We start from the raw sequence: 17,820 nt of genomic DNA on the forward strand, positions 1-17,820 counted from the left end.
TTCCTCGTTCGTAAGTGCTCGTTGTCATCGGCCAGCCGCTGTCGCTAATAATATGTCAGGCATCCCGATCAGCTGTATAATTTTGTCTTGCGAACAATTCTAGCTTGAGAAGTTTTTGTGAATACTGGTCAAGTTTAAAAGCCAGCTCACGGCGTCAGATCAGGATGCATAAACGAAGGCAGATGCAGTAAGCTGAGCTTTCCACTCTCTCCTCAGTACACTTGCATGGATCGAGTGGCTCGAGTTTCGGTACGTTACACGTTCACTAACAATAAAAAGGGAAAACAAGGGACATGACTATGTCCTAATAATATCTCAGACAGCAAGCTTAAGAAAGCGTGCGAAGAACAGACGCGTTTGCTTGCCCTGCGTGCACCGGACGGCCGCAATCAGCGGCGTACGATTTCCACGGAAATAGATAAAATTCCACCTTCACCAGTTTCCAGGCAGTGTTCTCATAGCCACGGTGACATCTATACCCACAACAGTAGACGGATGTTGATTTTTTTCACCGCATACAAAGGCTCGTGTCGCTAGTGGCCATTCTCACCTCTGCATGGCGGCGAGCAGGGAACACAGATTTTCCAACTGCACCCGCCACAGTGGCGCTGCATGTCCGATTTGAAACAGCAGTGTACCTATATGCATGGTGTTTAAAATAAATCCTTTTTTGCAAGCTCAGCGCTTCGTCCGTGCAGATCTCACCGCCCCTGTTTTGTCGTGTGCAGGTCTGCTATAGTGGAATACGTAGCAACATGGCCAAACCTACACTCTTTCGTGTTGCTTTACCACCTATTGACCACAGCAGTTTGATATCAAGGGGATGGGATGAGTGATTTAATTGTGAAGAAGAAAGAACTAACATTGGAGGGGCTCTCCTTGCGAAGCCACTCAATCACCAGCAGCAGCACTCGTAGGATACAGTCGATGAGGATCAGCGAGTCACGCTGCATGCTCTCCCCTGGAACAGAGCCAAGCACAGTGTTAGGTATGAAGAGTGTACTACAGCCAGCATGTTGTAATTCTAGCTCCTTGTGACCACACACCTTTGCTAACTATTGGAAGGCGGATTTAGGTACCCTACCCTGAATGAAATGGTGAAGTCCAAAGATTGACCTATTTACGTACAGCAAAACCCCACGAACTAAATTAAATTCGGGGTCCTGCGTGCTAAAATTACAATCTAATTATGAGGAACACTGTGGTGAGGGACTCCAGTGTAATTTTGACCACATGAGGTTCTTTAACACACACCCAATGCACAGTACACAAGCGTTATTGCATTTCACATCTATTGAAATGTGGCTGCAGTGGTTGAGAATTGATTCCGCAACCTCGTGCGTATCAGCGTGATGCCCAAGCCACTAAGCAACTACGGCAGGTGGTCTATGTTAACTCAAACTCATGAAAAGTGGAAACATTATAACATAAGCGGAGTTCCAAGATAAAGGAAATCATGAAAATCTAAGCATACTGGCTGCGCATAGACCACACAAAACCTTTTTCAGAATGGTTGCAATAACCCCTATCTTTCTGACAAAAGCTCAGTAATATCAGGAGCAGCATTATCGGTCAGTCACTTTTGAAGATCACTATCGCGAGATTTCGCATGACTCAGCACCAGACATGTTGGCACCTACAGGGAACCACATTCCTGGCACTGTGCCAAGACAGCGTACTTAGCACTAAAAAAGGCAGAAAATTGATCCTAGTGCCAGACTTGAAGCCCACCATTCAAGAAGCTCAGAATTGCTTCCAGACAAACAAAAAACTGACGCTCCTAATTTCTGCAGCATAATGTGTCCTGTATAGTCCTGTAAAGAAAAGAAACGAAACTGAACTGCAAAAGAGGCCAACTTCACACCTTTAGCAGATGCGCATAAGTGACGTGATTGTTTACACTGTGAGAGCATGAAGCAAGCGTACTTATCAAGGCATGATCTTGTTCAAACTAGAACTATGTCCTGGGCTAGCATGCTCACTTCATTTGGGTGCAGTGCGCAGTCTGATCGTGTTCTCTTATGAGAGCTGATTTATATCCTGTAATCTCATTGATGTGCCGCTGAGAGCGCCCTAAATGAGAAGAAAAGAAAAAGTGATTAAACTGCTAACTCACTGCTCTTGCACAAGAACCACAGTCAAGTGTCAGCGAGCAATAGAAAGGAAGAATAAAAAGTAGTAATAAAAAGTAGCAAAGAACAAAAGGCGAGTGTGGCATCTGGCTTGGCTAGCAAACCCGGCACAGTGCGATTGTTCAATGCTCACTGCCAGAAGCCATGATGCTCTATTGCTTAGGAAGCCCGTGTGTGCAGCAGGGTAGAAGGTACTGAAAAAAATAATTTGCCTTTGTAAAAGAGACCTCAACAATCCCAGATGCATTGTGAAAGTTTGGTGGAAGTCGCGTGTGATTTCCTCATTTATGAAGCAAATAGCAATGATTGCTAAGGGGTGCTGGTTGCTCTCTCTGACAAAACCTTGGTCGGCACGGCGCTATGTACAAAGGCACACTTCGCTGAGAGTGATGTTAGGGCCTCCCCTGCAAGACATTGGGCAACCTGGCACAATCAAAAGGCACATGCTAAGATTAATTGACGGTGTTAATGGAAAGGCACCATGGCTGCAGAATTCCAGTTTCACTTTGGCGATACCACGGCTGCACACAAAGTATGGAAACCTTTGAATAGTGACTCTCGTGTAGTACTTTTGCAGATGAGATTTTGAAATATCCTGAGTCTGGTGCAAAACTTTTTCGAGATAAAGGGTGATAGACACATGGAGCTCACATCGCGGTAAGAAAAAATTTCGACTTAACAAAATTTTGAGATATCACAGTTTGAATTATTGAGGGTTTACAGCACTATCATAAATGCACAAGTATGGCATCATGCCTTATTTCTATAAAACTGCAAACAAAGCCGTGCGAACGAAGATTAACACCTTAAAGGTGCCCTTCTGAGTCAACACACAGAAATCCACACCCGCTTAGTCGCTAGACAATATTGTCATAAACGTCTGTGACTAATATATTATTCCTGTAGTCGTAGCAAGAAGCTGTTTTGTTTTAGAAAACTGCCAGCTATTTCCCCTCAGCTTTTTGAAATCGCCGCCACTCTTCGTATATAGTTGAACCCAGACATATCAGATCTGGGTATATCGAATTATTATCTATTTTGAACAGCTATAACATCCCCTCGGAAATCCTATGCAAGAGTACAGCGATGTACTATGCGTGTTTCAAACTCTCGTTCACCATCACATTCGGTATATTATCGAACACTGAGCCTCGCCTCATACCTGCAAGGGCTTTTCTCTTAACGGGCACATGCGATGACTTTTTAGGCCGTCAGAAATGTTAATGCTGACAAATTTAAAACGGCCCTATTCTGGCAGATGCTGTCAAACAAGATAATCTGACGGGCAGTACATGTCATGGAGGAAAAATCATGGTCTGCATCTCAGTTTTGCTTGCTGCACACATGGATGGCTCGATCGCGCTAACTGTGGCCGTTTGTTGTCGGTAAGAGCAGATCGCCACTCTGCCCCAAGAATGCCAACAATCTCCTTGTACAATACATGTTCCACAAAAAAGCATGGATGACAATCTTTTAACTGAGTAGACCCGGGCATACAATGCCGAACTGGAGATAGCTGCAATAACCGCGTTTGGCTTTGTAGACCAGGGCTTTCCATGAACCTCATTTTAGTCTACCATGGGCAGCCGAAACGAATCCAACCTGAACCTCCCACTTCGACAATATTTATATTACGGTTTGGATTTTACAAAAGCACAGCCCACCACATGTGCATTTCGCAGAAATACCACTGCGGCAGCGGCGTGCAAGACTTGCATAAGCTTACCTGGCGCACTGCCAAGCATAACATCCTGGCATGGTGCCAGAAACACTGTCCCCGTAGACAATGATGCATTCTGTGCCAAGTGACACGAAATCCCATGAAAGTGATCATTTGAGAATACTGCCCCCGGTACGCCACTTCACAAAAGAGGATGGGACACGCACCAGAGTCAGGGTCGGCTTCAACCCACATGTCCAGGAGCAAGGGGACAAGCTCGAGAGCAAATTCACAGGCATTGTCCCTGCTGCTACTGTTGCCAGCACTACTGGTACTGGCGGCCCCACTATGGCCACTGCTACTGCTGGTTCCCACTGAGAGCAAGCCATCATAAAGGCGGAAAGTCGAGGCACGGGGTTGTGGCTCCAGGCCATTCCTGTACAGGGCTATACCCGCTGAAGGCTCGCCACCGACCCGCACTGTCTTGGCTGCAGCTGCAACATCTGAGGTGGCAGGGCCGTTGTCTTCTATTGTCGTGGGAAACCAGACACGCAGGGCAACCGACAGGAAGCGTTCCATGGATGACAGGACTCGCACCCACACTGCCCGATTGGTGTGCCGTTGACCCAGCTGTGAAAGCAAAATCAAACATTAGGAGACGAATACTATGAACTAGAAGAAAAGAGAAGATCCATTTCAATAGTCAAGCCCAATTACATTATATTTATCTGTACTACCATAAATACGATTACAACTAAGAGGTTCAGATGATCGGTTCCCAAAGTCGGGAGACTCTAAGAGGTCACTCTACTGAACTGGGAAAAAAGCAGCGTGTCCCACATAATGTATGTTTCAATCGCTCTTCTAATAACATTTCGCCATGGTCGTCATCGTATTAAATTCTACTGCGGAACAAAGGCCTCTCCGAGGTAAGTCCAGCATCAGCAGAACCTGTGTAACATTGGTGAATTTTTCCATTTGCGGCACTCAAGCTAATCCTTTGCTCCAATGAACAGTATTTTCCTTTTCTTGGCAGAAATTCTGTTATTCTAACAGGCCGCTTGTTATCTGTTCTATGCATTACATGAACAGCTGAAATCCACTCTTTTTCTCTCAGTCTCAATTAGAATATCATGTTCTCTCCCTAAGCAATGCTGCCGTCTACCTGCCTCTTAACAACATGCCTATCAGCTTTTTGTTCCATCGCTCAGCACACAGTCCTTGGTTTCCTTCATTTTCCTTGCTAACGAGTTTCGTTGTTATTTTCCAACTTCTGGCCTAACAGGTTTATACTGGCTGCATACAGTAACTTCTATTATATTGTACTTTTCTCAAGAATATGAGTAACATGTCATTCATGACTTGCAGGTGCTTGACAAACTGGCTCCAACAGCTTTTCATTCTATCGATTCTGCTAAAAGCATTGCTGAAATGAACACTAAGGCCTTTCCTAGAGCTCTAGCCCTCTATCCTTCTCTTCCATTCCTTTTGTCAGTAAAAGCATGACACATAGATCAAAAGCTGGCCTGGCACAACAAGAGAAATATGCAAAATGTTTTACCATACATGAGTAAACACACTATGCCTACCACACTTTCTTTTTAGTGATGTGCTAGTGCATATATATATCCAGTTAAACCTATAAACGAAGTCGGTAAAATTGGCAATTTGCTTCGTTATATGATAAATTTGTTATATTGAAAGTCGACCTTTTATGCAAATAAGTACAGTTGCCGACGGATTTTTCTTATAAGGAAGACGCTGCAAAAATTTCCAAATTATTGGGCAATCATAAAAACACAAATCTGCACGAAAAAATTCATTTCGTTGAATTTGGCAGTCGGCGACGAAATATACAGTTTCATACCGTGTCGACAACATCTTCACAATGGCGGTACAAAGTGAAGCCAGCCACTGTTTCATGTCCACTCCGCCCTTGCGGCTGACAGTGTCACCTTCAGTGGGACGGTGCTATTATAAGAGGTGCAGGCCGCGGGGAGCGAATGCTTCGCCTGCCTCTTGCTTCAATGACTCTAGAAAACTTATGCAACTTTCAGTACTAAAGGCGAGGGGAGGCAGCGCCTTTAGTACTGGAATGAGTACTAATGAGTGTGATGCCACGCCATCTCATCACACTGATTCTTTGCACACGTAATTACCTCTAAAGCAAGGCGCACTGGCTGCGTATGCAGCACTGAGCCGCGCAGACAGCCATGAGCAGCCACAGCTGCACTGGAAAAAGAAGACGCGTGCCAACCTGCACTCCAATCCCACACGTGCGCTTGATGACGTTACTGCGAGCTTGCTCCCCTCCTTCCTTTCCCCTTGCTCGCACGGGTAGACGGCGCTTCATCAAGCCACCATCCTCTTCGGCTCACCCTTGCAAGCTTTCACTCATGCCCAAAGCACACAGCACGTGGGGCGTGATAGGATCTTATTGCACTTGGACTTTATAGGAACATGACACTGGTCTGCTTGGGAAGTAGCTCTTGGTTGTGCCTTCGCAAGCTGCTGCTTGTAATTCAATCATTTGACCATCTAGGTCTGCGGACGTTTCCGTTTATTGTCTCGGTATCAGGGGTGTGCGAATATTCAACAAGTTCGAATATTATCGAATATTATATTTTGAATATTCGTACTCGATTCGAAAAATAGATATTTGAAAATGTTCGAATATTCGCATCCAACTGAATATTCGAATCAAATCGAATATATTGCTGGCTGTGCGGGAGCAAACACGGTTCTTAGCATTCGTTTCTATCTAATTATGAATACTGGGGCGATATCGTGCTGAATTTTGTGATTTCGCGCTGCTAGCCTGTAAAGCACACTTAGGCACTACACGTCTAAACTTCGCAGGAAAGCCAGCCTCTCAGTAGCAAGGGGCACGGGTTTGCGGACTTTTTCTTTTATTGCGATAGCAATTATATGGACACTTCAACCGGATTTCTGCCGTCGGCGTCGCCGCCATCGTCGCCGTCGCCGTGAGGTTCCCTATAGATAAAATCTTCGCCGCGCGCCGTATGCCCGAGCGGAAGCGTATGGGGACGCGCGCTGTCACGGAGAGCGAACGCACTCAATCTCCCACGCGCAAGCAAGGAAGCGGGAAGCCAGCGCCGGAGGGAGCGGGGGGGGGGGGGCGCACTTCTACTCTGCCAACAACCGCGCTCGTCGCTCCGCCCGCACCGTCCCTTATCTCCCCACGGCTCTGACCTTTATGCGCCGTGCATTCGCCGCTCAGTTTCCGTTGAAGCGATAGACCGCACGTACCTTCGCCGCTGCGGCGTTTGCGCTTGCTGCCACCATTTTGACAGTCGTTGTCTGCGGTCATTCAGTGTGATCTATTCATGTTTGTTTGTGCGCGCTCGTTTGTTTGTGCGCGCTCACACCACACTTGTTCATTCAGTTAGTAATAGTCGGGCCACATTTTCCAACGCACGCCACACATGCAATGCTGCCCGGATCGGCAGTGCAGCGCTACAGGTGTGTCCCTTCGCATGCGCTGCCCATGGTAAGCGCTTCTCATCAACACCACCGTTTCACACACGCCTTCTCGTGGTCATCGAGTCTCTCTTCATGTCGGTCTACTTACGCCGCAGCACCTGCTTACTTAATCAGCTCATGTTTACTACAATTCATATTGCTACCAAAGCCGCTCACCTTACTTCGTATGACATTGCTGTGTTGCTATCGCATTCATTGCTTCGCCCTTAGGGCGAAACTGTGACATTTTTTTAACGCCCAGTGTCTCAGAAAATCCGGCGTCGGTGTCGGCGTCCGCATGGCGCAGAGTTGTTTGTGAACTAATTGAATTTCTCAAAGTAAAATCCGTCAGGAAAATTGTAAAGTACGACTTAAACCACAACTACAGAAATGATAGCGTCGGATTGTAATTTGGATGGACGAGAAAACATAATTCTGTTACGAGGAAAATCAAACACCCCCAACCCCCTTTCCCAGCATTTTTACCATACAACAGCAGCCGCGCCCGGGTATATTACTTACAAAAACACCAGCCAGATAACGCTCGCCTTCTCGGAAGGTCAAACTGGGATTTTGCCTGCTTAATGCGTTTCGGGCACTGTGTGTGCTCGGGGCAACAGCCAAACAATTAATAAAATAATAAAAAAAGATCCTAGGGACTTCACATTTTGATATAAGACGGCTTATATTTCCCCTCTAAAAATATCTTCCCAGCAAGGCATTTGTGTTTAAAAGTGAAGCCGACTTTAAGGGGATCAGTGTAAACTTGGTTGTTGTAAGCTGGCTTCCCATGTTGTGTGTTGCAGTGAAGCCTACTCATAAAGAAAAATGTGATGCGAACGGGGCCCGACAACGCTATCGATAGGCGTTCCACTCTTAAAGGCACCCGACAATTTTTTTTTTTGCAGCACCACCCCCAATTCTGAGCTTATTGCTGGACAGCAAGTGCGATGACTGATGACTGGCACAGGGTCAAATGCCTCCGAGTTCACGGGCATTTGATGCAGTATAATAAGGCACAGGCTGGCAAGCACAGCCCCCCCTCCCCCCCCCTAGGGGGAATTACTAAATTCTCCTAGTTAACATGAGCCAAATACGCAATGGCTTACTAGTCTAGTTTTTTAACATTGACAACATATAACTGCAATGTTCCAACATAACAAATTAACCCAACTTGATAACAAGTGCATGTGCATATCATTATTCGATATTCGAAGCTAAGTATTCGTATTCGAAAAGTTTGATATTCACACACCATTATTTATTATTCCTTCATGGTGGCAGTTAAATTTCGTTATACTGAAATTGTGTATAAAGACACTTCATTATGTTAAGGTTCTAAATACATGGTGTTCTATGGACAAGTAGTTATAAAAGTTAAATGCATTGTTACGTACTGATAATTTCATTATATTGAAGTTCACTTTATCGCGATTTGACTGTACTAACTCTAATCATCCTTATCCACCTTCCTCCGCAAGTTGTGTAGTTCATTATCCGTCAAACAATGTAGAATATCCTAATGCAATGAAACTAAGTAAAGGTAGTGAAGGATTGATGCATACTACAACATAGGCACACATGCTGCAATGCCCTAGTAATTTTCTTCAGGCAGAATGCGTTATGGTGACCTCCAGTGGTGCACCGTATACTACAAACTGCTGAACATACCTTGCCAAGACAAAGTGACGAAAACCCTATCACTAGGCAATAGGCTGTTACCTGTCTATTTTATTCAACATTAATGCAAAGAAGCGGCAAATATACAAATACATGCGAACCTCGTAAAAATAGTCACATCCCACATGAGGACATCTTTGCTATATCCGATACATGTTGCAGGCATCATGATGACATCGGATGACATCAGAAAAAATTTATAATTTGCAATCAGGCCTATGCAAAAGAAACCCCCCGCGTGGGATGTCTCCGACAGGGCAGCAAATGGTCTCCTGTCAGTTTTGAAGGACCAGTGCTGTGCCAATATGTGGCACGTGAACAAAGCTAAATTATTGTTAATGCACAACTGTACATAACTGGCATGTTGGCTTGCATGTAACTGAACACAATAGAACACATAATTGGCATGTTGGTTTGCAGAGTGCAGACCAGTCAAGCAAAGCCGCTGGTCAAAACATGCATCCATGTCTAGAATGTGCTGTTTCAAGTTGTTCTTGCAGAGTATTTAAAATTTTTGCAATGAGAATACATGTTTCGAGCTGCGAGTGAACAAATGTATATTTTGCTTTGCTGGGTGCGATATATTCTTGGACGTTGCATTTCCAGTTTTGATATAGCCAGTGATGGAAGCAACACTTGGTCTTTTGGAGCAGTTTTCGGGGCAGAAAAAATTGCAGTTTGGAGCAAAAAAAATGTTTTGTTTTGAGCAAGGGAACAAGGGCTTTTGAGCAGAAACTTACTGCTCTGATGCAACGAGAAAGCTTCACATGGAATTAAAAAAGATGCTGTATAAGTACTTTCTGAAAGATTGCATTGAATATGAATACTACACTAAGGTGCAAGTATTGTTCTTCCGTTTGCTGTTCCATATTTTAATATTATTACATAATATGAAGATTAATGCAGATTTAAACCTAATTCATAATTGCTTCTAAATCTTAATAAAAATCTTTGTTATCTGTCGCTTTCGCATGGTGTTTTCAACAATAGAGCAGTTTCGTTCACTCGAATATCCTTGCCTACGGCTCTAAATTTCTGCAATTATGTCTCCGCTAATGTCTGACAATTTATAGGGATGTAGAGCTTTCGCCTTCACACAGCAGTCTTTTTAGTTTAGAGCATAACAATAAGAACAAATAAGACGGAAAAGTGAGCTCATAACCATACAAGGGCTGCAGTCATTGGAAGGAACAATATTGCCAAAATGACAGGAACAGAAACACTTTCTCTTCAATTTGATGGCCCACTTTCATAAATGTAGTAAAGTGGTTTTTGAATCACGAAATGTTTTCTTCGTGCATATATGTATAAGAAAAATTAAAGTAATACGGATTGCTCTTGCACACACAGGAGACAAGACACACACAGAAGAAAACGGTCTAAACATTTCTGGATGACACGTGTAAAACAATGTTTCATTTACTAAACTCGTGTCCACAAGTTGAATAAGCACAGCCACCCAATTCTTCATAGATATGGTGCAACAGCCACATCCTCGCACATTAATATTGCGTTAGCATAAGTGCATGCCTAGACACAGCGTATGATCTGCTACAGCTGTTCCAATCATAGTGACTCGTCTGCCGTGCCACAAGGTGCTGACGCACCTTCTGGTAGGTGCTTGTGCAATAATATTCAAGAATTTGGCGGCTGCAGTACATATCGACGCTACGTATTACTACAATTTAAATTACTAGTAGAGCGAGTTGGTAGCTGATCAGAAGCATGACTAAGCAGCGCTTATCAAGACGGAACAGAAACAAGGATGCTATACTTTTGTTGTTCTCTTCGTGGGTACATTAAAATGGAATAGCACCTTTGTAGTATCAGTGTTGTGTGGTTCGTGCGTTCAGGTTTACTTCCTTGCGCCATTTTCAAATTTGTTGTTTTCATGTTCGACATTAGTAATAATAAAATGTGTGATACTTGTCAAAACCGCGACAAGGGCTCGCAAGAAGGTGCATCGAGCAGCGGTACTTTCACAGTCGTGTGACACCATAATTACGCAAAATAATTATTTCTAAACTACACACACCAGGTGTAAAAACATTAATCAAGTGCATGTACATACCACTGATGAATCGTGAAGTGATCGCAAATATCTAACACATTTAGTAGCGAGAAACTATGTGCTACGGAAGTACACTATACTGACAAATGCATGTCAATAAATGGGTGAAAAAAAAAACTGAAAAAAAAAAAATAACAGAGTATTTCAACCAATCAGCTCAATCATCAATCCTATTGCAATGTGTACATTGCAGATCGATTTCCCAGACCCACTCTGATTATTCAGACTTCCCCACAGCACTGCTGCATTCTCCATGGACACTTGCGAATCCAGAAAGGGAGGGTGTTCTGGGTCCCATTTGAGACATGCTCATATACAGTGGATTCTCGTTGATACGATCTTCAGGGGAACCGGAAAGTAAAGCATATCCATCCAAAAATCGTATCATCCAACGTATTATCCAACCAAATCGTATTATCGGGAAAAGAAAAAAAATGAATCATCCTGAAAAACGTATTATGCAGAATCGTATCAACGAGGTTCCACTGTACTCCATGTCGGACAAAGTTGAACAGCATTTCCTTTGCGGCTCAGTTTGGCACAAGTGGCGCAGCACTCCCATCACTGTATGGCAGTACAGTGGTTGATACGATTCTGCATAATACGTTTTTCTGGATAATAAGTTTTTTTTTTACATTTCCCGATAATACGATTTGGTTGGATAATACGTTGGATGATACGATTGTCGGATGATACGCTTTATTTTCCAGTTCCCGTGAAGATTGTTTCAACGAGGTTCCACAGTAGAATAATTGCTGCATTGTAAACTAAACTTTAGATTTAGATCATGATGTCCAGTAATTTGTTGTGTATGTGTTGGTCATATTGAGATTTGACTCAATATCATTCAAAATGAACATGTAGGTTGCATCACTTTATGCACCACAGATGCTCATGCCAAGTGCACACACCTGAGAAGAGAGGACCCGGCGGCGCGCGCCAACTTTTGACGACTCAGAAGAGGTGGAGACCATGTTGAGGAAGTTGCACAGTGTGCCATACGGAGCACGCACTGCCAGAGATGGCACAGATTCCAGCAACAAGCCGAGTAGGTCGAGGGCATCGTGACGGACTGCAGACGACAGGTGGTTCACTGCACAACCCAGTTGAGACAGCAGCAGTGGTCCGAAAGGTGAAAGGCAATCACCCGACACTGAGCCCAGAACCAAGCGCAGGACCTACGGAGAAGGGGGTTGAGATTATGTACCTTTGTGTAAACAAAGGCGAGAAAAATTTATTCACAGAAAGGCAGAGAAGTCAGCCTGAGCCATAGCTTGCTGTGGCGTGCTACTCTGCACTGGGAAATGGAGACAGGGAAGAAAAGGAAAGATGATAATGAGAAGGAGGTGCATATGTACAAGCCTACTACATAGCGGCTTATCCAAAGCCACATGTCAAGTTCCGTACCTTGTAAAAAAGCTAGAGCTACTGTCATAATCACTGATGAGCTGTTTGCGTAAGGTCTAGTAACAAAAACAAGGTCATCTTATAAATGTCAACTATTGACATGTGCAATCGATGAGACCAGCTGCTGCTGTTCTCATGTGTATGCAACACGAATGCAAAACATGTGTACAAGTGTCTCTGGGACTGATAAAGTTTGCAATTTGGATCAATGTCAGTGCAACCTATCAGGTGTGTATGGTGCCTGGTGGACGCAACACCAAGGCAAATTCAGTGCACCAAACTTATTTGGTTGTGTTCGAGCTTGTGACACATACAGAACTTCATTTTCGAATACAACCTGAGCAAACACCTGCAGCATTGATCTAACAAAACACATGTGCAATTTGGCTCCATACACACCATGTCGGAGGTCACAAAAAAAGGCTCACACTTATCAGTGTAGACTGGAAGAGTATTCCTTCAAAACTGCACCTTTATCTGACTGATGACAAATGGATGATTACTAAAAGCGAAAATGAAGGCCAATCACCCCTTTCTCACAATTCGTAATACACAATAAAACAAGTTTCAGTGTTCTTTTTTTTTTTTGTAAGGCCATTCTTATGCAAGAAAAGTCACCAAGTTGTCAGGCTCCACTCTTTGTTTAAACTACGAATGTAATCTTTCTTCACAAACAATTATGCAGCCTTGAGCAAGGCCTGTCAAAACCTCTGACATAACACAATGGTGGTATAGTAAAATCCCAATTCGGTGGCACAACAAATCGTACATTTTATGTTTTCTCCGAGTTGCCAAGCCTCTTTTCTCATTAAGACAGACCTGTACGATATTCCACAAGTGCATTCCACCAATCAAGCTGATACTTAGCCAATGGAAAAACGACTAATGGGGTTTCGCATCCCACAGCAAATCAGGGACTATAACGGTCTCTGTTGCAGTATCTTCATGAAACGGGCCTGAATGGTATGGTATGATAAAACTTTATTACGGTCCCTCAGAACGTGCCTCAGCACGTAGCGGGCCGGTCCCACGTCTGTACAGAAAGGCCGAGCCTCTCTGTTGCGTCGCGGGCTCGATGGACAGCCCATAGCTGTGCTTCAAGATCGGGGCTGCTTACCTCCCATGCTTACATTTACATTTTAAATGTAAGCCTCCCATGATTACATTTAACGCCATTGTGATGTTATGCCGCGTGGCAACCCCAGCGGAACAAAAAGAACTGAGGGCCCCCGGTCAATCCTGACCTCCTGACGTTCTTTAATATGCACCCAAAGGTCTGTACATGAACGCTTTGCCCATTGTCAAACTGCAGCAGCCACAGCTGTGATATTGAGCCTGTGACCTCATGCTCACTAGCAGAATGTCGTAGTCAATAAATCACCTTGGTAGGTACATTTCTATAACATTTGTTTAAATTTCCTTCTGCTTGTAGTCACAGTGAGCTGAATTTGGTAATGCAGAAATGCAGTCAACAGATATAGCTCCATAGTTTTTTTTAAATCTCCCTTTGGTGTTCCTTGTAGTAAAGTGCGCCACCGGAGCACAAGATAAATAAGTCAGACATTAAGCAGAGGTTTGGCAAAACAGAATAGATGTCAGAAATGACAGGTAGGACTTACCACATAGGCAATTAAGTCTTACCACAAGTGAAGGTAACTCTGCTTCGCATTTGGCCATTCATTTTAAGAAGGAGCTGGACTGCACCATTTTCTTTTTAAGCTGACTAAGAAGGGTTCTTCTAAATCAGCAACAAGGATTCCTCACCTTGAGAGCAGACTGCCGCACAGTGCCTTCTTTGTCGGTACAGAGTGTGCCCAATATTTCAAGCAGGGGCTTGAGGTGCGGGCTGAATGCACCAGCATGACTGCGCCCAAGTTCCCGCAATCCTGTCAAAGCGTCCAGGCGGCTGGTCACATTGTAGAGGTGCAACCGCCGGATCAGGTCCTGTAGACGAAAAAAATGCACATGGACACACATTTCCAAGCTATAAAGCAAGCAGTTGTAAGTCTGTGCTCATCCCATGCATGTTTGTTTTGTAGAGCCCTTGGTTCCTTTGCACCAGTGCTAACAGCACATCTGCCAAAGCATTATGAAGTTGCCATAGTATCTAATATGTCTCCTTTTCACAGATAATAGCCTGTACCTGGGACCTCCTTCCAAAGTGTTGCCGCCTCCGTGATGCCATCTTCACAATTTGCTATGGCAAGATGGGAAGGCAACTAGTGCTGCAACCTTTAAGGTCACAGTTGTGTTTGCACCTTGCATCAGCCAGGTGCAGCTGCGACTGTTTCATTCTCCTACCACTGATGCTGACATCTGGCTTGGAGGGAAACGAAAGTGAACTTTACATGGTTTGATGAAGAAACACCAGAATGTACGGTAAACCGCTCTGCCTGGCAAAATGCGACACATGTACCACTTGCCCACACACGTGTTGCAGTGAATTAAGATATTAATTGAAGAAAAGGCGGCAGGCCCATTGACCTCCCTTCATACTAGTCCAGTTGATGATTGGGTCGGAATGCGCGAGCGTGACTCTAGCAAGTCACATGCATCAGATCTTTTGCAGAACTTCATAAGCTTCAAAGAGGCAATGCAAGTGGTGTCACAAATACAGAGTGTCTTATCAAGGATGCTTCCTCTAATTGCTAGGCACTGTGCACTGGTGCTGCTGTCGGTATGGAAAGATTCAATGCAGAGTGCCCATAGGGCACTTCCATGCAAGCACTCCATAGACACGTCCTTATGATCATCTCTGGCTGAATGGCTACACACCAACTGAACCACAATACCCAGTCTGCAACAAGACAAAAGCAGCACTGATTCTGTAAAGGCATGTTTGTATGGTCCCATACATTCATGCATCAGCATACTGCCAATTGAGCTAATATCAGTTCACAGCATTTGTAGGATGTGAACATGGAGTTATGGTATTTCAGTTTGCAAATGGAGCAGCATGAATACAAAGTTTACTCTACACCTTCCTTCATACAAAGTGTTGTAGGTATTGTAACTTTATTTATGTGTGTCTGGTGCACATGTGTTGATGATTAAATTTTGTATTTGTTAACAATGCTTAACCCCTGATAACATTTTTTTTTGTGTGTGTGCGGGTGTGTGTGTGTGTGTGTGTGTGCTAAGCATGCGCTAAGCATCGGAACTTGAATGTTTCGAAACTAAATTCCGAGTTCTCACGGATAATGCATGTATGAGCTGTTGGTTGCTGTTCTCTTCATGTACGGAACATGCTTGATGTCAGGCGCCTAGTCAGGTGCGGTGAGCGCCGTTCGTTCCTGGTCTTTTAATTTTATGGACGCAGGAAACTGAGAAAGTTGAACAAACACGCAAACGAACAAGCTCAGACCACAACGCCGCATGTCACGCAAGGAAATGCCACGGGTGGTGCCGTGGCGGTGCCTTCCAATGAAATTTCAGTAGCAGACGTTTTAGAAACCATTTTGCACTCAGTGGCGCACCGACGGGGGGGGGATTCGGGGGTTGTAACCCCCCCCTGAGGCCGACTTAACTCCCCCTTTTGTTTAACCCCTTTTCTTTCCTTACGCATTTGAGTACTGCAACTAAGATGTAAGACGCGCAATCGTCTGCACACTAGAGCACTGCACGGGCTCGGGCTTACCCGAAAGCCCGGGCCCGGCCCGGCCCGTGGGCCGGGCCGGGTAGAGCAGTTTTTTCACGGGCTCGGGCTTTCTGCGAGTTATTCTCGGGCTTCTTAACTCTGAAAAACATGTATTTTTCGGTCTCGGGCCGGGTTCGGGCCGGTTTCGAGCCGGGCTCGAGCCGGGCTCGAGCCGGGCTCGGGCCGGGCTCGGGCTTAAGGTAAAGGGGTGGCGGGCCGGGCCGGGCGGGTAACGTAGATTATTTCCGGGCCCGGGCCGGGCCCGGGTCTCGCCATAAACGTTTTGATCGGGCTCGGGCGGGCCGCCCAATGTAAAAACGGGCCCGGGCCGGGCCCGGGCCGCAAAAATCGGCCCGTGCAGTGCTCTACTGCACACTCGCAAAAAGCGCATTTTTTCGACAATTTCCCGTGAAGAAATTGAAATTAGTGCTGTTTAGATGGTATTGGCAAACTGTCAACCCCCCCCTGGCAGAGATCCTGGGTGCGCTACTGTTTGCACTTTACCGGTTATCACGTGTTTCCGACATACGATACGCAAATACGAAAAGAGCCGCGCAATAAACCATATTTGGTAGCTAGTACACTATATTTAGTATTTTCACTTGGCTTGTACCGTCCATGTGTTTTGAGCGCGGTACAGGCACTACATAGTCATGAATACGCTATTGATCTTATATATTCGTAGCTATCCGAAAGCATTTGGCAACCCCTTATCCACTTATTCATGTTACCACAGTATTTCTCAACCAGACTGCCTATAAGCAAATCACATACATGCAAATTAGGAACTTGTGAACGTTGAAGTTCATATTAATTACCAGAATGTCGCATAACTGGATTACTGTAAAAATGTGCAGCGCAGATGGGTTTTATTACGTACCTGAACGCTCAGCTTTCGTGTTGTTGTGGGCTCGCCGGTGGCCGGCTTTGGCAGGCGGTCGCGCAGGACTATTTTTTTGGTCTTGAAGCTGGTGTCCGTCACATTTAGGCCTTTCGGCAGTTTTCGACCGACCTTCAGCTTCACCTTCTGAAAATCCTTCTGGTTCTTCTTGTTCTTGCCCATTTTGTAACAATGAACACCTGCTCGTAGAGTAATTGAACAAGACCTGCTACTGCTCGCACATGTGAGCGCCGATCTTGCTTGTTGATGCCAAGGTGGCTAGACCAGCTAGACGCATAGAAGCAGCGCCTGCAGCGCTCCGAAAATTTTGTCTCTGCTTTTCCGGAAAGCAGAACAATCCCAAGTTTCGAGCGTGGTTTCGATGTTTCGAGCGTTAACTAGGGCACAGCAGACGCATACGCATTCGCAAGAGCGAATATGGTGGTAGTAAAACTTAAATAAAGAACACACAGCTGCTGCTTCGTAAGAAACGGCAACGCGCTGTCAACTCAAGGTGTGTCGGGTGGTTCAACCGTGGTAGGCATTAATATTGTGCTTTTTTGTAATGGGAATCGTAAAGGTTATTAATGAGAATACAGGCCACCGTCAGCTTCAATAAAATATAAAACAAAAGACAAACCAAACACTGATTGTAATAAAGGCAGTCTGCAGCCCTTTGTGCTTTGTTTAACCGGTAGCCCTAGCCCTGACTCGAGCATTACGCGTGGACTTGTCAATAAGCTTTCCCGAACTTTTCTTGAGGGTGCTGTGCCAACCTTTTTGTGACTACTTAACCATACGACTCAGGCAGTCCCAACTCATTTTTTCTTTATGAGCTAATGATCCACACTAGCCACACCCCGTTCCCGC

General features: G+C 44.9%; 1 protein-coding gene across 1 annotated transcript in view; it reads right to left on the minus strand.

The window, feature by feature from the left end:
• LOC119450295 (testis-expressed protein 10 homolog) overlaps positions 1 to 17,250 on the minus strand; it is a 57,526-nt gene extending 40,276 nt beyond the window's left edge. Inside the window, exons 1-5 of the mRNA XM_037713717.2 lie at positions 16,951 to 17,250; positions 14,198 to 14,377; positions 11,938 to 12,204; positions 4,020 to 4,422; positions 864 to 961 (exon numbers count right to left, since the gene is read on the minus strand). Coding sequence (XP_037569645.1) covers positions 864 to 961; positions 4,020 to 4,422; positions 11,938 to 12,204; positions 14,198 to 14,377; positions 16,951 to 17,133 — 1,131 coding nt within the window. The 5' untranslated portion in view covers positions 17,134 to 17,250. The remainder of the gene's footprint in view (positions 1 to 863; positions 962 to 4,019; positions 4,423 to 11,937; positions 12,205 to 14,197; positions 14,378 to 16,950) is intronic.
• Positions 17,251 to 17,820: the final 570 nt, after the last annotated feature.

The sequence above is a fragment of the Dermacentor silvarum genome, chromosome 4 (genome assembly GCF_013339745.2).
Source record: "Dermacentor silvarum isolate Dsil-2018 chromosome 4, BIME_Dsil_1.4, whole genome shotgun sequence".
Lineage (NCBI taxonomy): Eukaryota > Metazoa > Arthropoda > Arachnida > Ixodida > Ixodidae > Dermacentor > Dermacentor silvarum.